The 21,472-nt window shown below is 38.9% G+C and overlaps 1 protein-coding gene across 1 annotated transcript in view; it reads left to right on the top strand.

Moving 5' to 3' along the window:
* Positions 1 to 14,341: 14,341 nt before the first annotated feature.
* LOC129856142 (interferon-induced very large GTPase 1-like) overlaps positions 14,342 to 21,472 on the top strand; it is a 51,889-nt gene continuing 44,758 nt past the window's right edge. The window contains exons 1-3 of the mRNA XM_055924247.1: positions 14,342 to 14,627; positions 17,858 to 18,112; positions 18,337 to 18,606. Coding sequence (XP_055780222.1) covers positions 14,342 to 14,627; positions 17,858 to 18,112; positions 18,337 to 18,606 — 811 coding nt within the window. The remainder of the gene's footprint in view (positions 14,628 to 17,857; positions 18,113 to 18,336; positions 18,607 to 21,472) is intronic.

Below are 21,472 nucleotides of genomic sequence, written 5' to 3'. Positions count from 1 at the left end.
TCAGACCGTATACCACGGGTATGACCAAACATTTGTTTTAACTGCTTTAATTATGTTCGTAACTAGTTTATAATAGCAATAAGGCACCTCAGGGGTTTGTGGTATATTGCCAATATACCACGGCTAAGGGCTGTGTCCATGCATAAGAACAGCCCTTAGCCGCGGTATATTGGCCATATACCACACCCCGTTGGGCCTTATTGCTTAATTATAGCATAGCATTTTTCAATACTCCTTTCTGATGGCTTGAAGGGCATTCTAGAGCATGCATTATTTCCTTATAAAGCGTGGTAGATCCACACGGTAGAATTCAATGGCTTTAGTTCATTCTTACATGTTCCGTTTGAGCTGTTTTTTGAAATGCAAAGTTGAATTGAAATCATTATTGGCATTGTTGAATTCGATTTTCATAATAGAAAGCTAGGACTGATGATTTGGTTGGCTAAACTAGGTAGTCTGTTTTGTTACCACGGCAACTACTGTAGCTATCTAGTAAACTTGCTAGCTATGTCAGTGGATGTTGGACACATTTCTACCGGCAAAATGAACACATCTCTAGTGGCAAATGTTTAAAATTATAGCCATGGTATAAAAGAGATAATCCACACAGGGCTCTATGCGTTGTATGGAAAATAATGCAACTTCATGGAAGGTCAGTTCCACTCCGCTAACTCATCGTGGAACACACCTTCCACGTCGTTCACTGTTTTCCAGACAATGCATATCCCCTCAGTTGATTATCCCTTACATACAGTGCCTATTGAATGTCTATGTAAAAGTATAACTTTAGACCGTCCCCTATCCCCGACACGGGCGCGAACCAGGGACCCTCTGCACACATCAACAACAGTCACCCACGAAGCATCGTTACCCATCGCTCCACAAAAGCCGCGGCCCTTGCAGAGCAAGGGGAACCACTACTTCTAGGTTTCAGAGCAAGTGACGTAACCGACTGAAAGGCTGCTAGTGCGCACCACCGCTAACTAGCTAGCCATTTCACATCCGTTACATCTACACACACCTTTTTCAAAATACACATTCAGTGTTGGTGATTAGTAAAGGATTACATGTCATTCGTTATGGATGACAACATTTTTTGGGGGGGGTAATCCGTAACATTACCAGCAAGAATTGTGTAATCAGATTACAGATATTTTTTAAAAACATTACTTTTAAAAACATTATTTTTGAAAAACATTACTTCTAGGAATATTTTTCAAATCAGAATTGAAAAAAGGCGCAAATTTAAATTTGTTCTACCTGATCGATTCTCACCACAAGTCAGAGACCACTATGATGACACACCAAATGTGTTTGGTGGATTGCGGGAAAAGAGCAGGAACAGGCTTTTGTAGACTGCTGTAGTCATCCAAAGATTAGCCTATACATCCAATTTCAATAAAGTCTTAGAGGTAAGAACTACAGCAGTGGTGTAGCCTACGGGTGATAAGGATATAATTTAGGGTTGGTATAATTTGTGGAACGTTCCAACAGGAATCTGTTCCAAAAACTTCGTAAATAACAGGTTGCCAACGAACAACTCATATAAAGTTGTATAGCGGCAGAATAAGATACAGGGAGTGGGCTATTTCATTAAGTTTTTCACTCACCACGTTTATTCCGAAAAAAGTATTTCCTCACTCTGGTAGTTTATGGACAAACATTAAGAATTAGCTACGTGGTGAGTTGATGCCTACGTGAATTGATCATGCTACTTTGTATGCCTTGTTTGTTGACAACCTTGTACTTAACAAAGTTTTTGGAACAGATTCCTGTTGGAACGTTCCACAAATTATACCAACCCTATAATTTAGGCCTATTATAGGCTACATAGCGCAATGATCTGAATCATGCTGCTCTCATTTATTCGTGCATTACGGATTGATGGCTGTTCACAATTATTTTAACCCAATGATGGTTGAATTAATGAAGTTTAAGCTGCATATCAATCAGTGGACAGCCAGTGAAAAATGCGCTCTTGCAACACCTGCATATTGCTAATCCCAGTTTATGGAATACAAATTTGAGGGAGTTCCTCCCTTCTAAACTCCTCCGTGGTATTTGCTCCACACATGCTAACAAAAGCAAGTTTAATTGAAGAAGACCAATAAAGGGGCTTTTATTGCTCATTTTAATTAGTGCTGATAAAAAATATATATATATCCATTGGCATAAAAGACACAGGCTCAAATTCATACATTTGATAGACCTTAACAACTTCATATTATGGAGGTATCAGTGTCACCAACAAAAAAAGTAAACAATAGGAATATAGAAAATGGAGCATATGTCATTCATTTTTCACATGCAAATAGCACTTTGATAGTGTTCAAGGCATGCCATTTCCATGAGTGTAACAGTTTAACTTCAGTCCGTAATTATTTGTTTTCTTGTAATGCCTCTTAAGGGGAAAGTAATCTACAAGTACATGCAGGTAATCAGATTATGTTACTGGGTATGAGTAATCGATAAGTTACATTAGTGATTACAATTTTGGTAAGGTAACTAGTAACTGTAACTGTAAATAATATATACAAATGGATTACATGTGACATTTTTTCTCACTAATTTCTTTTTACTCCACATTTTCAAAGTTAACTAAATATATATTATAGAAAATGTTGCAATAATAAATCAAAATAAAACAAGTATATCTTCATTAGCATGTGTCTTCACACCCCAGAGTTAATACTTGGTGGAAGCACCTTTGGCAGACATTAGAGCTGTGAATCATTTTGAATAGCATTCTACCAACTTTGCACAAGTCTTAGGGAAACATATATCCATGTTTTTGTCAAAAACTCTCAAGCAAGGAAAATTTGGTTAGGAATCATTGATGCACAGCAATATTCAATATTTCAGATTTTCAAGCAGCTTTAAATCCGGACTGAGACTGGACCGTTCAGGAACTCTCAACACCTATTGTAAAGACCTTCTGGGTTGTCTTTGTCATTTGATTTTGTGTAATTTTCAAGCAGAACATGTAAACTCTATCCCAGTGTTGGGTATTCAGAAGACTGAGACAGGGTTTCCTCAAACTGTTTACCTGGGCTTTGCGCCTTTTATATTTATTATGATCCTGACAAACTCACCAGTCTCTGCAAGTGACAAGCATAGCCATAACATGATGCTGCCACATATGCACGACATACACAATCAAGACATCTTTGCTTTTCTATTGATTTTGTATAATTTTGCTTTCACTTTGAAAATGTGGAGTAGGTTGTGCAGATCGGTAGGAAGAAAATGGAATCCAATCCCTTTTTGCCTTGTGACTTCTGTTTTTAGCTTATTTCTTCCCACATCAAAAGGAATTGCAAGAATTATTTTCTACTTTGACTACTATTCTACTTTTTGTCCTGTAATATATTTCTGGAGTTAAACTGTAGCACTAACAATAATGTATTTTCCCATAGTACTTCCTGCTCCAGACCAGCTGACTGTTGACTCAGTGGACACCACATCAGCTGCTGTTAGCTGGAACCAGCCACCAGGATTGGACCAAACCCAACATCATTACCAGATCTCCTACCACTGTCCAGGGACAGAACCACACATCACTACCACATCTTCACACAGCATCACTCTCTCTGACCTGCAATGTGGCACTCAGTACACTGTCACTCTATGCACTATGCTGGAAAATGAGAAGCAAAGTCAACAGGTGTCAACAACCTTCACCACAAGTAAGTCGTTACCCTACTTAAGTATTATCTCGTGTCAAATTCATTCAAATTTGACTTATCAACATGACCAATGTGAATGAACTTATCATAATGGAAGTGTCAGCAATTAGGGCTGTCCCCAAATAAAAATAATCTTGGTCGACCAAGAGTCGTCTGTTCTTTCGACCAATCGATTGGTTGAACATTTCAAAAATGTATTTTTCCATATTTAGACAATTACGTGTTTTAATCAAATCCAATTATGACCCTTTTCAGGAAACGAGGTGTATGTCGTGGGTCACTACTTCACAGGAGAGCCGTTTGATCGTACATTTAAAAAAACATTTTTTATGTGTTTTTTGGCAAAAATGCCTTCTCAAACATGTGAACTGTCATCTACCTTAACAAACTTGTATGCCTTCTGTAAATACGAATACGAGCCTAGTTGATTTAGCCAGAGAAAAAGTCAGCAACCTTCCTGCTAGCCTTGATTGGCTGAGTTAATGAGTGGGCTGGACATGCCGAGAGATGAGTTTGGATTGGTCTGCCATATAGGATGCTTCTGTCTATTTGAGCTGGTCAGTATGTCTAGGTAATTATGTCTAACGCAGCTTAAAAAAAAAAAGTGTAGTAAAACTGCATAAACCTAATGCCAAGTTAAAGTGTACCATTAGCTATGTAACTTTACGTGTATGCTTTCCACTTTCTGGAGGACCGAGTTTTGAAATCAGTGGAATTCGAATATGATAGCTAAGTAGATGGAGAAAACAACCGATTACATCTTCAAACTAAAGGGCAACCATGGCATCCGACAGGAGACGCAGCCATCCATGATGTATATGGGTAAAAGTCAAGCTAGCTACATTTTCAGATATTACACGTTTCTAATTTTGACAAAGTGCTTTCATTTCAAGTTAAAGTGTACTGTTAGCTAGTTAGCTAACGTTAACTGACTGGCTCGCTAGCTAACGTTATGTGTATGATTTGTATCTCAGAGTCACTAGTTATAGCCTAATGTTAACTATCTAACATTGAACCTGGTTGGTTCATGCAGGGTAGTAACGACATTGAGTTGGGAGCATGTTTCATTGTTTACCTAGCTAGCTAGCTACATGTCTTATTAAAAGACTCACGTCTGAGTGTGCCAGAGCGCAGAGTAATTTACGAACACTCAACACCCGTTGAATATGGCCTGTGTCAGTAAAGGTCGGCAAAAAAGCTTAAATTGTTGCCAGCAGCACAGTTACAGTCACCAGTGTTCTGGATAACATGAAAACAGCCTAACCAGCTCTGCTAGGGAGAGAAATGGTCAGAGTGGAGCATTCTCTAATTATGTGTCTGGAAGTAGCTAGCAAGCTAGCCAATGTTAGCCAGTTAGCTAGGGTGCTTGACTGCCGTTGTGAGGTCAGAACATTCGGATCAACCCTACTCATCGGCCTGAGAGTCCAGTGTGCGCTCTGAACCCTCCGAGATCGAAATACTCCAAATTTACTAACGGACATCTGACAGCACAGTTGCAGTCACCAACGCTCCGGACAGCCTAACCAGCTCTGCTAGGGCGAGTAATGTTCAGTGAGCTGTTCACTCATTTGTGTCTGGAAGTAGCTAGCAAGTTAGCTTGGATACTTGGCTGCTGTTGTTAGTACAGAACACTTGGATCAACGCTTAAAGAGATGGGTGGGGCTAAAGCTTAAGAGGGTGTGAACGATTCTGAATGGGCATAGACAAAGAAGGGCTCTACAGTAGTAGTACCAAAACATTCAAAGGCCATTTTCTCAAAGTGAGTTTACAAGTTTATCAACTATCAAAGTAAAATTACTTTCCCATTGTTCCTCAACTGTAACGTATGATATACCATTTTGAGTCTCTACCTTTATCCAATGTAAAAAACACAATTTCAAATTTTGCTACATAAGAGTGATTTGAGCCGGTCAGTCACATATATGCAGTGAGCTTGTCTGAAGCTTTAAGCTAACTGTTTGATGAAATAAAGAAGACACACAAATGACTGGAGGCAGTCTGAACGCAATTGATTTGATTGTGCCAGGCCGGGCTCAGACTTGCTGTGATAAAAGAAATGACATTGAGTGACTGTGTGACTAGCACCCATTGTCTCTCTCTCCTCCTGGCTGCAGCGACCACCACAGAACATCAGCAGTATTTATCTCGCTGTCCTTGCTGCGGACGCTGCAACATAATAACATCCATTTCTGACTGAAAAATTATGTTACCGAAATCCTTCATTTGCTTAAGAAAAACATTGCCTATTCCCTCAACCCTGGCTCTCTTTACGTGACACATGTATGCACTGCATGCACGTGACCAATAGAGCCTGACCTATAGCATATCATAATCACATCAATAAATTGGTTATAACAAACCCTGAACACCGTAACACAGTTGACAGCAAAATGGTTTCAGAGGACGTGACAAATAAACTCTAAATGGGGGAATATTGCTTGCTCAGGAGGTAAAGGGGAAGTCAGATGTGTGGAATAAATGTTAAATACTGGATATCAAGAAAAACGAGGTAAGGAGCAAGCGCTGTGGGCATATTATGTGTGCCAAACAGGTGCTGTTAGATTGCAATATCATTTCTCTGATCGTTTGGAACAATGTAAACAACACTAAATAAATTATAAGTGTACCACAGAGTCTGTTGTAACTTTTTTTAAAGCCTTTTTTACAGAAAAGACTAAAACCAGTCACATTCATTCGTGAATGCAATTTCCAAATTTAAACTGTTTATTTATTGTTTACGATAATTAATCAAGGTCACTTTGTTATTTTATTTTAAAACAAAAATTATTGATTGCATTTCTGATCACGAATGACCCGTATGCTGTGTGATGACATGAACAAATGAATGATTTATTGATACAGTACCGTAGCTTACATAAGTATTGAAATATAGGCCTCAGTAATGTACTGTATTAAGACTAAACAGGATGCGCTCTTAGGCCTACAGCTAGATGGTTGTTACACAAAGCTGCTATGCTAAGCCTGCTAATGATAATGACAAAACAATGAGCCCAGTCACTCCTCCATGACAACAAAGTAAACATAAACAACAGTGTAGGCTAATAAGTCTTTAGATTTTAGGTAATGGTCAGGTAAAACAACTTGACTAATCTAGGATTTGTATATTGGCTTGGTCCTCACGAATCAGTAGGCTATTAAACAAACACTCAATCAGGCAACAAAAGCAGGATCTGTCTTATTTCTGTAGATATACAGTATATAGATGATTTATAAAGCTAGGCACATTTAACAGTTAGGCTACTGATTATAGACCTAATTAAGTTGGTGTTTCCTCTCTCTTCACTTTTCTTAGACAATTAAGGCAAGCGCCGTTTTCTCATCTCCTAACTCTGCTGCTGCCTCCACCACATTTGTGTCACACCAATATGCTGGTTAACTTTGCTAATATGCACATAGCAACATGGTCTAGGAAAAGGTACCAATTCAACAGCGCACTGATGTGTTTCAGAACCGCGGACAGCGCCCGCCACCCATAACGGGATAAAGGGCATCTGTTATAAAAGAAATATGATTTGTGTGTTGCACCATTGTTCCTATATAATATAACCATATACAATTTCAGTAGCACATGTCTTAGAGTGATGGACAGTCCCCACGGCTTCCACAATGGATCAGTCCACTCAGACAGGCCCAAATCAGACAGGTGTCTTGTACATCATGATATTATTGCTACTGCTCGACTAAAGAAATCTTGGTCGACCAACAGTCTATCAACCAAATAGTCAACAAACTCGGGACAGCCCTAGTCAGCATGGGATGTAAAGGTACAGGTTATTTCCTGTAAATAAACGTCCTCTCACTGTCAACTGCATTTATTTTCAGCAAACTTAACATGTGTAAATATTTGTATGAACATAACAATATTCAACAACTGAGACATAAACTGAACAAGTTCCACAGACGTGTGACTAACAGAAATTGAATAATGTGTCCCTGAACAAAGGGGGGGTCAAAATCAAAAGTAACAGTCAGTATCTGGTGTGGCCACCAGATGCATTAATTACTGCAGTGCATCTCCTCCTCATGGACTGCACCAGATTTGCCAGTTCTTGCTTTGAGGTGTTACCCCACTCTTCCACCAAGGCACCTGCTAGTTCCCGGACATTTCTGGGGGGAATGGCCCTAGCCCTCACCCTCCGATCCAACAGATCCCAGACATGCTCAATGGGATTGAGATCCGGGCTTTTCGCTGGCCATGGCAGAACACTAACATTCCTGTTTTGCAGGAAATCACACACAGAACGAGCAGTATGGCTGGTGGCTTTGACATGTCAGGATGAGCCTGCAGGAAGGGTACCACATGAGGGAGGAGGATGTCTTCTCTGTAACGCACAGTATTGAGATTGCTTGCAATGACAACAAGCTCAGTCCGATGATGCTGTGACACACCGCCTCAGACCATGACGGACCCTCCACCTCCAAATTGATCCCGCGCCAGAGTACAGGCCTCGGTGTAACGCTCATTCCTTCGACGATAAACGCAAATCCGACCATGACCCCTGGTGAGACAAAACCGCGACTCGTCAGTGAAGAGCACTTTTTGCCAGTCCTGTCTGGTCCAGCGACGGTGGGTTTGTGCCCATAGACAACACTGTTGCCGGTGATGTCTAGTGAGGACCTGCCTTACAACAGGCTGGATTGATGGCTTGTAGACCTTTCTCAGCCTATTGTGGACAGTCTGAGCACTGATGGAGGGATTTTGCGTTCCTGGTGTAACTCGGGCAGTTGTTGTTGCCATCCTGTACCTGTCCCGCAGGTGTGATGTTCGGATGTACTGATCCTGTGCAGGTGTTGTTACAAGTGGTCTGCCACTGCGAGGACGATCAACTGTCCATCCTGTCTCCCTGTAGCGCTGTCTTAGGCGTCTCACAGTACGGACATTGCAATTTATTCCCCTGGCCGCATCTGCAGTCCTCATGCCTCCTTGCAGCAGGCCTAAGGCACGTTCACACAGATGAGCAGGGACCCTGGGCATCTTTCTCTTGGTGTTTTCATAGTCAGTAGAAAGGCCTTTTTCGTATCCTAAGTTTTCATAACTGTGACCTTAATTGCCTACCGTCTGTAAGCTGTTAGTGTCTTAATGATCGTTCCACAGGTGCATGTTCATTAATTGTTTATGGTTGATTGAACAAGCATAGGAAACAGTGTTTAAACCCTTTACAATGAAGATATGTGAAGTTATTTGGAATGTTACGAATTATCTTTGAAAGACAGGGTCCTGAAAAAGGGCTGTATTGTCCAAAAGTATTTGGACATTGAAAATGTGTTGTTGCTTTGGCTCTGTACTCCAGCACTCTGGATTTGAAATGTGTATTTGTAGGATACTTTCCTAAAACAATGAATGTCCACTTCATGGAGTCCACTGTATGAAATTCATATTTTAATATAATATACAGTGCATTCAGAAAGTATTCAGACCCCTTGACTTTTTCCACAATTTGTTATGTTACAGCCTTATTTTAAAATTGATAAAATAGTTGTTCCCCATCAATCTACAAACAATACCACATAAAGAGAAAGTGAAAACAGGCTTATAGAAATGATTGCTAATTATTTTACAAATAAAAAACAAACCTTATTTGAATAAGTATTCATGCCCTTTGCTTTGAAACTCAAATTGAGCTCAGGTGCATTCTGTTTTCACTGATCATCCTTGAGATGTTTCTACTTGATTGGAGTCCACCTGTGATACATTCAGTTGATTGTACATTATTTGGAAAGGCACAAACCTGTCTAAACCTCAGTGGACAAGCCAGAGCCAGGACTTGAACCCAATCGATTATAGCTGAAAATAGCTGTGCAGCGACGCTCCCCATCCAACCTGAGAGCTTGAGAGGATCTGTGGCGAAGAGTGGGAGAAACTAAAAACCTGTTTTTGCTTTGTCATTATGGGGTATTGTGTGTAGATTGATGACGAAGAAAATACATTTTTACATAACGCTATAATGTCACAATGTAGAAAAAGTGAAGGGGTCTGAACACTTTCCAAATGCACATACTGTAATTTATGTATATCAAATAAAATACAATTATTTTGGTCACATACACATGTTTAGCAGGTGTAGCGAAATGATTGTGTTTCTAGCTCTGACAGTACCATGTATATACAGTGGCTTGCGAAGTATTAACCCCCCTTGACATTTTTCCTATTTTGTTGCCTTACAACCTGGAACTAAAATAGATTTTTTTGGGGGGGGGTTGTATCATTTGATTTACACAATATGCCTACCACCTTGACGCAAAACATTTTTTGGGGTGGAACAAACAAGAAATAAGACAAAAAAAGAAAAGAACTTGAGCGTGCATTATTCACCCCCCGAAGTCAATACTTTGTAGAGCCACATTTTGCAGCAAATACAGCTGCAAGTCTCTTGGGGTATGTCTCTATGAGCTTGGTACATCTAGCCACTGGGATTTTTGCCCATTCTTCAAGGCAAAACTGCTCCAGCCCCTTCAAGTTGGATGGGTTCTGCTGGTGTACAGCAATCTTTAATAAATCCTCTTACAACTATCCCCCCCTTCTTTCAATTTCCGCCTGAAGACATACCCAAATCTAACTGCCTCTAGCTCAGGAGCAAGGATATGCATATTCTTGGGACCATTTGAAAGAAAACACTCTGAAGTTTGTGTAAATGTGAATGTAGGAGAATAACACAATAGATCTGGTTTAGATAATACAATGAAAAAAAAACATACGTTTTTTCTTTTTAATTGTTGTATCATCATCATCATCTTTAAAATGAACAAGATAAAACAAACATTCAGATATGAATATGGGGACAATTTCAGTGAAAAACATAAGAGGGCAACAGTACTTGCATAATTTCGGAATGATAACTTCCAAAATGAGTGTGCTATATGACATTTATCATGAAGTCACCCAGGTGTCCCACACAAGTAGCCCAAATGTACCCAAATTGGTATACATTTTGAAACAAATAACTATATACAAAGTACCAAAATGGTATTCTAACACACTCCACCCCCAAAAAAATTAGGAAAAAAATATTGGAAAAAATAAATATACATTTACAAAACATGGGTAACTATTTACACACTTTCAATATTTGGAAGACCCTCAGTCCTCTATCAAATCAATTTATATAGCCCTCGAGTAAAAATGAACAGTTTACCTCTAGATGGCCCGGGAGGTGTGGAACCAGAGACAGCAGGGGTCCAGCTGGATGAACCAGCTTCAGAGGGGGATGGACACGTTGGCGGCAGACACACGCATCTCGACCATGCTCCCTCTAATCCATAATATGTAGACTGAGGAAGCATGCCGCTGGAGGAAGTATAGCCAATGTGTACTTTACACATTCATATATTGCAAATAAAATGTAAAAACAAAATCACAAATAATATTTTATATTATTAATTTCAAACAACGGCATTAGCATGAGAATAACTTACCAGTCCAAAACAATGTCCTCTCCGTTCAAAAAAATATATGCCTCCGTTTCAGAATCATAGCTATGGTCGCTAATGGAGTCCTCTTCCAAAAGCAGATCGGTCTCACTTTCACAATCAATTTCCTCTATAATTTTGTCTACATTCGTATTTCTAGTCTTAGATTTAGTTTTCCCTGACTTATTCACCATGATGTTGGATAAATAAACAGCTGAAGATGCAAGTTACCAAAATACTGCTGTGCGTAATAAGCTTGGCTACTTCCAGTATGAAAATGCAATGGCGAAAGACCTTCGTTACGCCGGAGTTCACTATATGGGTTGGTCTTCCAACAAAGAACCATTAGATGTTGCTGTTTTCCTCTGCTCATTGGCTATCTACCCAGCTAGATTTCAAGACGATCAGTGGTCATTGGGTTTAAATACAGTCAATCAACGAAACAGCGGTCATATAATTGGTTCAATACGTCCCTCGAAATGACCCATCAAGTTTGGTTGTGTTACAAAAAAACAGTTGATTGCAAGGAAACCAAACATGACTGGATAAAGTCAGGTTTAGTCTTTGTATTTACATCGGATGTTTCGTCGAAAATTGAATGACACGAAATTCAATGAGATAAGCGTTCACAAAATGTTGCGTGTTAGGCTATAAAAATGGATTTAACCGAACAAAAGACCATTCATTGTGTAACAATGAGCCTTGGGATTGCAAACAGAGCAAGATCTTCAAAGGTAAACGATTTATTTCAATGCAATCTGATTTTGTTACGCCTGTGCTGGTTGAAAAAGTAGTTTGGTATGGGGCTCTGTGCTCAGATAAATCGCATCGTATTCTTTTGCAGTAAATCCTTTTTAAAATCTGACAACGCAGTTGGATTAGCAAGATTCTAGGCTTTTGAAGCATGAGACACGTATTTTTAGGAATGTTTAATATGACTATTTGCGGCGATCACCGAATGTTGTCGAATTCAAACCCGTATCCGGGATCCGTAGATCAGAGAAGTTAAGTCATCCCACAGATTCGCAATTGGATTGAGGTCTGGGCTTTGACTAAGCCATTCCAAGACATTTAAATGTATCCCCTTAAACCACTCGAGTGTTGCTTTAGCAGTATGCTTATGGTCATTGTTCTGCTGGAAGGTGAACCTCCGTCCCAGTCTCAAATCTCTGGAAGACTGAAACTGGTTTCCCTCAATTTAGCGCCATCCATCATTCCTTAAATTTTAACCATTTAAGTCCCTGCTGATGAAAAACATCAGGGGGATGGTGTTCTCGGGGTGATGGGTTTGTGCCAGACATGTTGCTTTTAAGCCATCAAGGAAAACACTATTTTAGTCTCATCTGACCAGAGTACCTTCCATGTGTTAAGGAGTCTCCCACATGTCTTTTGGCGAACACCAAACATGTTTACTTTTTTTTTTTCTTTAAGCAATGGCTTTTTTTCTGGCCACTCTTCCGTAAAGCCCAGCTCTGTGGAGTGTATGGCTTAAAGTAGTCGCATGGACAGATACTCCAATTTCTGCTGTGGAGCTTTGCAGCTCCTTCAGGGTTATCTTTGGTTTCTTTGTTGCCTCTCTGATTAATGCCCTCCGTGCCTGGTCCGTGAGTTTTGGTGGGCGGCCCTCTCTTGGCAGGCTTGTTGTGGTGCACTATTCTTTCCATTTTTTAAATAATGGATTTAATGGTGCTCCGTGGGATGCTCAAAGTTTCTGATAATTTTTTATAACCCAACCCTGATCTGTACTTATCCACAACTCTGTCCCTGACCTGTTTGGAGTGCTCCTTGGTCTTCATGATGCCGCTTGCTTGGTGGTGCCCCTTAGTGGTGATGCAGACTATATAGCCTTATGGAACAGGTGTATATATACTAAGATCATGTGACACTTAAATAAAGTCCACGTGTGCAATCTAACTAATTGTGTGACTTCTGAAGGTAATTGGTCACACCAGATCTTTTTTAGGGGCTTCATAGCATATGCACACACCACTTTTCTATTATTTGTTAATTTTTTGAAACAGTATTTTTTTAAATTTCACTTCACCAATTTGGACTATTTTGTGTATGTCCATTACATGAAAACCAAATAAAAATCCATTTAAATTACAGGTTGTGTTACGAATCCCTTTTGCCCAGCAGTCTAGGGGGGGTGGTAACGAGACCCATAACATAACTCATGCAAAGTATAAGTGACAAAGTAACAGTGAGAACGGAAAAGGAAAAGGGGCTGAGCTGGACCTAAGGAAAGAAACAAATATCCCAAAACACCCCTAAGCTAGACTAGCCTACTTCAATACAGCTAACCAAAAATACAGTGGGTGGTCCACCCAGTTCTAACTGGTGTATTTAGACAAAGTATTCCTACGGGTAGTGTACACCCATGGGCAACTTGTCTTGGTACCCCCTTTTCCCACCATCAAACAGTCAAACACCATAACAAAAACAATACTCACAGGGTAACGGACAAAGTGACATGTGGTTGATAAACCAAACAAGAGATCTACAGAGAGATTGCATGACAGAGAGATTGAGCTCCTGAGAAAACAACTGACAGGGTTTTTAAACCAAGGGAAAGGGGATGTGATAGGGTAATTGAAACAGGAGGTGTGTCCTCTGATTGATGACTGATTGGGGAATGATGATTGTCACCTGTGAGGGGAGAAGGAGAGAAAAGAAACACAGAATACACACAAACAGGATACCTGTGTCCGTAACAGGTTGTAATGCAACAAAATAGGAAAAAACGCCAAAGGGGATGAATACTTTTGCAAAGCGCTGTACAGTACCTATCGTTCCATGTCATCAAGGCAAAGTGTGCCAACTTTGAAGAATCTGAAATATAAAATACTTTTTTATTTGTTAAAACCTTTTTTGGTTCATACATTATTCCATATGTGTTATTCCATAGTTTTGATGTCTTCACAATTATTATACAATGTAGAAAATTGTAGAAATAAAGAAAAACCCTTGAATCAGTAGGTGTGTCCAAACTTTTGGCTTGGTGGAAACAACTGAAAGGCGGCAAAGTGATGTTGCTAAATGAATATAGCGGAAACACTTCATATTTGTTACATTACGAATACTACTCCTGTTGTGACGTCTGCTTTTAACTTATTTCTTCCCATATCAAAAGGAATTGCAAGCCGGCCTTTTCTAATTTTTCAACTACTATTCAACTTTTTCCTTCTGTATTATATTTCTGGAGTTAAACTGTAACCCTGACAATCATGTATTTTCTCTTAGTACTTCCTGCTCCAGACCAGCTGACTGTTGACTCAGTAGACACCACATCAGCTGCTGTTAGCTGGAACCAGCCACCAGGATTGGACCAAACCCAACATCATTACCAGATCTCCTACCAGTGTCCAGGGACAGAACCACACATCACTACCACATCTTCACACAGCATCACTCTCTCTGACCTGCAAGGTGGTACTCAGTACTCTGTCACTGTCTGCACTGAGCTGGAAAATGAAAAGCAAAGTGAACTGGTGTCAACAACCCTCACCACAGGTAAGTTAGTACCCTACATAAGTATTATCTCTGATGTTTGACTATGAACTAATCCTAATGGATGTTTCATCATGGGATGTAAAGGTACTGTATCTTCCCTGATGAGAAATATATCATTGTGAATTACATGGATGCCTTTTCTATTTTTCAACTACTATTCTATTTTTCTCCTATAATATATTAATATAACTGTAGCCCTGAAAATAATATATATTTCCCCTAGTACTTCCTGCTCCAGACCAGCTGACTGTTGACTCAGTGGACACCACATCAGCTGCTGTTAGCTGGAACCAGCCACCAGGATTGAATCAAACCCAACATCAGTACCAGATCTCCTACCACTGTCCAGGGACAGAACCACACATCACTACCACATCTTCACACAGCATCACTCTCTCTGACCTGCAATGTGGTACTCAGTACTCTGTCACTGTCTGCACTGTGCTGGAAAATGGAAAGAGAAGTGAACTGGTGTCAACAACCCTCACCACAAGTAAGTTAGTACCCTACATAAGTATTATCTGTGATGTTTGACTATGAACTAATCCTAATGGATGTTTTAGCATTGGATGTAAACGTACAGTATCTTCCCTGATGAGAAATATATCATAGTGAATTCTCCAGACCTCATCATGCAGTTTGGTGCTGATATCATTTTCAGCACCAAATGTGATATTTTATGTCTGCGTGCATGTTTGCCTTCATTCCTGTGAGTCATTATATCAAGGAGCTGATCTGTCTGTACTTGCTTTAACTTTCCAAAATACAGTGTAAAAAATGTGTTATCGTGAAGAGGATTGGAAGAGTTAAGAAATGATTGGGAATGGTTACCTTGATGTGTGTGTAAAATATTACTAGTCTCAGATTTTGTATTAATATATTTAAGATGTGTATGAAAATGTATATCTATTCTTTAGCAGGACTGGACTGTTCATATCCTCTATATTTGACTGGGGTATGTGGTTGTCTCACCTAGCTATCTTAAGATGAATGCACTTACTCTAAGTCTCTCTGGATAAAACAATCTTCTAACTGACAAAAATGTAAAATGTAAATGTTTTACATATCTCATATTACAATATTGAATTATTTAATTTATATATAAATATATTATATACAAACATATACAGTATAAACTCATGTAGGCAATCGGTGGCAACTTTGAAGAATCTCAAATAATCTCAAATTGTTTAAAGCTTTTTTAGTTCATACATGGTTCCATATGTGTTTTTTCATAGTTTTGATGTCTTCACTATTATTCTACAATGTAGAAAATAGTAGAAATAAAGAAAAACCCTTGAATGAGTAGGTGTGTCCAAACATTTGACTGGTACTGTATATACAGTGCATTCGGAAAGTTTTTAGACCCCTTGACTTTTTCCTTATTCTAAAATAGATTAAATGTAAAAAATAAAAATAAAATAAAAATATCATCAATCTACACACAATAGTCCGTAATGACAAAGCAAAAACATGTTTTTAGACATTTTTGCAAATGTAAAATGACAACAATTTATATCACATTTACATAAGTATTCAGACCCATTACTCAGTACTTTGTTAAAGCACCTTTGGCAGTGATTACAGCCTCTATTCTCCTTGGGTTTGACACTACAAGCTTGGCACACCTGCATTTGGGGAGTTTCTCCCATTGTTCTCTGCAGATACTCTCAAGCACTGACAGGTTGGATGGGGAGCGTTGCTGCACAGCTATTTTCAGGTCTCTCCAGAGATGTTCAAGTCCGGGCTTTCGCTGGGCCACTGAAGGAAATTCAGAGACTTCTCCCAAAGCCACTCCTACGTTGTCTTGGCTGTGTCTTTAGGGTCATTGTCCTGTTGGAAGGTGAACGTTTGCCCCAGTCTGAGGTCCTGAGCACTCTGGAGAAGGTTTTCATCAAGGATCTCTCTGTACTTTGCTTCATTCATCTTTCTCTTGAACCTGACTAGTCTGGCAGTCTCTGTCGCTGAAAAACATCTCCACAGCATGATGCAGCCACCCCCATGCGTCACCGTTGGGATGGTGCCAGGTTTCCTCCAGACGTGACGCTTGGCATTCAGACCAAAGAGTTCAATCTTGATTTCATCAGACCAGAGAATCTTGTTTCTCATGGTCTGAGAGTCCTTCAGGCAAACTCCAAGTGGGCTGTCATGCGCCTTTTACTGAGGAATGGCTTCTGTCTTGCCACTCTACCAAAAATACCTGATTATTGGAGTGCTGTAGAGATGGTTGTCCTGGAAGCTATCATCTCCACAGAGGAACTCTGGAGCTCTGTCAGAGTGAACATCTGGTTCTTGGTCACCTCCCAGACCAAGGCTCTTCTCCCCCGATTGCTCAGTTTGGCCGGGCGGCCAGCTCTTGGAAGAGTCTTGGTGGTTCCAAACTTTTTGCATTTAAGAATGATGAAGGCCACTGTTTTCTTGGGGACATTCAATGCTGCAGAATCTTTTTGTTACACTTCCCCAGTTCTGTGCCTCGACACAATCCTGCCTCGGACCACTATGGACAATTCCTTCGACCTCATTGCTTGGTTTTTGCTCTGACATGCACTGTGAACTTTGGGACCTTATAAAGACAGGTGTGTGCCTATCCAAATCATCTCCAATGAAATGAATTTACCACAGGTGGACTCCAATCAAGTTGTAGAAACAGCTCAAGGATGATCAATGAAATCTGAATGCACCGGAGTTCAATTTCGAGTGTCATAACAAAGGCTCTGAATAGTTAATTATTTTTATTTTTTTCTTCTACCTTTGCAAAAATGTTGTGATAGATTTTAAACAAATACATGTCTGTCATTGAACAAACTCATGCCATAATTAGATAGTGAAAAAGCACACCAATCTCTTTAATAGATTCTTTAAACAATATAATCTAATTTACCAACATTTCTAAAAATAGATATATAGCATTTTGGAATTAAACAATTTTTTGATGGTCACAGTATTCCTTTCATTTTCGCTCTTCTTTTGCGTGGCGGGAAAACAATTTAGCAAAAGTGCATCGCCGATGCTTAATGAATATAGCGGAAACTTGTACTTTTTGTTGCTTAAAAATCTAACCTCTGTTTTGCGACTTCTGCTTTATGTTTTTTCTTGCCATATCAAAAGGAATTGCAAGCTGTTTTTTTCCACCTTTCGACTACTATTCTACTTTTTCTCCTGATAAATATTTCTGGGGTTAAACTGTAGCACTGACAATAATGTGTTTCCACTAGTTCTCCCTGCTCCAGACCAGCTGACTGTTGACTCAGTGGACACCACATCAGCTGCTGTCAGCTGGAGCCAGCCACCAGGATTGAACCAAACCCAACATCATTACCAGATCTCCTACCACTGTCCAGGGACAGAACCACACATCACTACCACATCTTCACCCAGATTCACTCTCTCTGACCTGCAATGTGGTACTCAGTACTCTGTCACTGTCTGCACTGTGCTGGAAAATGGAAAGCAAAGTCAACTGGAGTCAACAACCCTAACCACAAGTAAGGATTTACCCTACGATAAGTATTATCTCTGATGTTTGACTATGAACTAATCCTAATGGATGTTTCATCATGGGATGTAAAGGTACTGTATCTTCCCTGATGAGAAATATATAATTGTGAATTGCATGGCCGCCTTTTCTATTTTTCAACTACTATTCTATTTTTCTCCTATAATATATTAATATAACTGTAGTCCTGATAATAATATATATTTCCCCTAGTACTTCCTGCTCCAGACCAGCTGAATATTGACTCAGTGGACACCACATCAGCTGCTGTTAGCTGGAACCAGCCACCAGGATTGAATCAAACCCAACATCAGTACCAGATCTCCTACCACTGTCCAGGGACAGAACCACACATCACTACCACATCTTCACACAGCATCACTCTCTCTGACCTGCAATGTGGTAATCAGTACTCTGTCACTGTCTGCACTGTGCTGGAAGATGGAAAGCAAAGTGAACTGGTGTCAACAACCCTCACCACAAGTAAGTTAGTACCCTACATAAGTATTATCTGTGATGTTTGACTATGAACTAATCCTAATGGATGTTTTAGCATTGGATGTAAAGGTACTGTATCTTCCCTGATGAGAAATATATCATAGTGAATTCTCCAGACCTCATCATGCAGTTTGGTGCTGAAATAATTTTCAGCACCAAATGTGATATTTTATGTCTGCGTGCATGTTTGCCTTCATTCCTGTGAGTCATTATATCAAGGAGCTGATCTGTCTGTACTTGCTTTAACTTTCCAAAATACAGTGTAAAAAAATGTGTTATTGTGAAGAGGATTGGAAGAGTTAAGAAATGATTGGGAATGGTTAACTTGATGTGTGTGTAAAATATTACTAGTCTCAGATTTTGTAATTTTTTTTTTTTTTATTCTTTTTTTTTTTAGGGGTGGATCAGCTTAGTATTGCGGAAAGAATGTTGCTTCCAATGTAATTGTCTGCATCATTTCCATTCCCCCATATTTTTTTGGGTAAATATATATATCCATACACGTATGCATACATATACACATATATACATACACATACCTATATAGACATACATACTTTTTTAAAGAATATGCCTTTATTATTATTCCCCGCGACCCTACCACCAATCCCCCAATTGGAGTAAACTTATAAACACTTCTGCTTTTACCTTCAATTTCTACATCTTATACCTATCTTACAAACACAGTCCACTTTACAATAGTTCTCTCTTATTTGTTCTTAGTCCTTCCTCTATTTCTGTTGTCCATCCAATTTTATTTCCACTCGTAACTGTGCTATTTCACAAAAGCTCCGCACCTATACACATTTCACAGATCCCGTATGCCCTATATTGTTTATCTTGTTATTAGTCCCACCCTTCAGCTCCACCCAACCCCTCCCATCTATCTTCCAACATCATCCATTTCGGATTTCTATTTGCCATACATTTCTCAACTGTGCTGTGATGCTTCACAAAAGACCTGAACCTTCCTATTCTCATAGCTTCTACAGATTGTAAATTAAAAATAAACATCTTTGCCAAAATAATTATTATATTATTGATTGATTGACTATGGCTTTTCAAATCCCCCAGTATTGCTATCTGTAGCGTTAGTTTTAGGCAAATGTTGCAATTCTTCAGCCATTCCTGGACCTGTGACCAAAAACGAGCTACATATGGACAATACCAAAATAAATGATCTAATGACTCTGCCTCCTCACAACAGAATCTGCAGAGCTGGGAAGATTGTATACCCCATATATATAACATTCTATTAGTTGCAAGAATTTTGTACAGTAATTTATATTGAAAAATTCAAAGTTTTGAATCCGGCGTTGTTTTGCGTATCAATTCATAAACCATGTGCCATGGAATGGGTACATCGAAAATCTCTTCCCAACTATTTTGCAATTTGTATGGCACAGCTGTTAGTTTTTTGGTCCTTAAATGAAATTGGTATATGTTTTTATTTATCACACTTTTCTTTAACCATTTTTGTTCTTTAATACAGGGCCGACATACAAGTTCCTTACTTTTTTCCCCTTCTACTTGCCTCTTCCATTTTTGTGGTAATGCTGCAATTAATTGGTTGTAATTTTGGGTAGAGCAGACTTTTCCATATGTCTGTGTTAGCTGCATGTGTGACATAACTCCACCAGTCCTATTTATGATATCATTCACAAAGATTATACCTTTTTTAAACATTTCTTCGATAAATACAGTTTTTTTATCAATTATTATATTTGAATTTAACCACAATATTTGTTGTACTATTTGTTCCGTCCTTTCAGGTGGATTAAACTGAAATTGCAACCAACTTTCTAAGGCTTGTTTAAAGAATAAGGATATTTTGGAGATCATTTCCTTTTCAAACAACCGAAAATGAGCAGGTGTAATCTGAATAAAGGGAAAAAGGCCCTTCTTGAACATAGGATGAGACATTCGTACCAGTTTACTAGAGAACCAGTTTGGATTTAAGTATAACTTTTGTATGACCGATGCCTTTAGTGAGAGGTCTAATGCTTTAATATTTAATAATTTCTGCCCTCCGAATTCATATTCGTTATATAAATAGGCCCTTTTAATTTTATCTGGCTTGCCGTTCCAAATAAAATTGAATATTTTTTGTTCATATAATTTAAAAAACAGGTCACTAGGTGTAGGCAAAACCATAAGCAAATAGGTAAACTGTGATATGACTAAAGAGTTAATTAGGGTGATTTTTCCACAAATAGACAGGTATTTTCCTTTCCATGGTAGCAAGATCTTATCTATTTTTGCTAACTTTCTATAAAAATTTATTGGAGTGAGATCATTTCTTTCTTTTGGGATTTTTATACCGAGTATGTCCACATCTCCGTCAGACCATTTAATTGGTAAACTACATGGCAATATAAAATGTGTATTTTTTAGTGATCCAATACGTAATATGGTACATTTATCATAATTTGGTTTTAATCCAGAGAGGATAGCAAAGGTATCTAGATCCTCTATGAGGCCCTGGAGAGACTCTAGTTGTGGTTTTAAAAGAAAACATGAATCATCAGCGTACAATGACACCTTAGTTTTTAAGCCATGGATTTCTAATCCTTTAATATTAATGTTTGATCTAATTTTAACAGCTAACATTTCGATGGCAATAATAAATAGATATGCCGATAGTGGACAACCTTGTTTTACTCCTCTAGATAGTTTAAAACTTTCTGAGATGTAGCCATTATTTACTATTTTACACCTAGGGTTACTATACATAATTTTAACCCATTTTATAAGAGATTCCCCAAAATTGAAATATTCTAGGCATTTATATATAAACTCCAGTCGTACTTTATCAAAAGCCTTTTCAAAATCAGCTATGAAAACCAGGCCT

This window comes from Salvelinus fontinalis, chromosome 5, assembly GCF_029448725.1.
Source record: "Salvelinus fontinalis isolate EN_2023a chromosome 5, ASM2944872v1, whole genome shotgun sequence".
Classification (NCBI taxonomy): domain Eukaryota; kingdom Metazoa; phylum Chordata; class Actinopteri; order Salmoniformes; family Salmonidae; genus Salvelinus; species Salvelinus fontinalis.
This window is presented reverse-complemented; position numbering and strand designations above follow the sequence as displayed.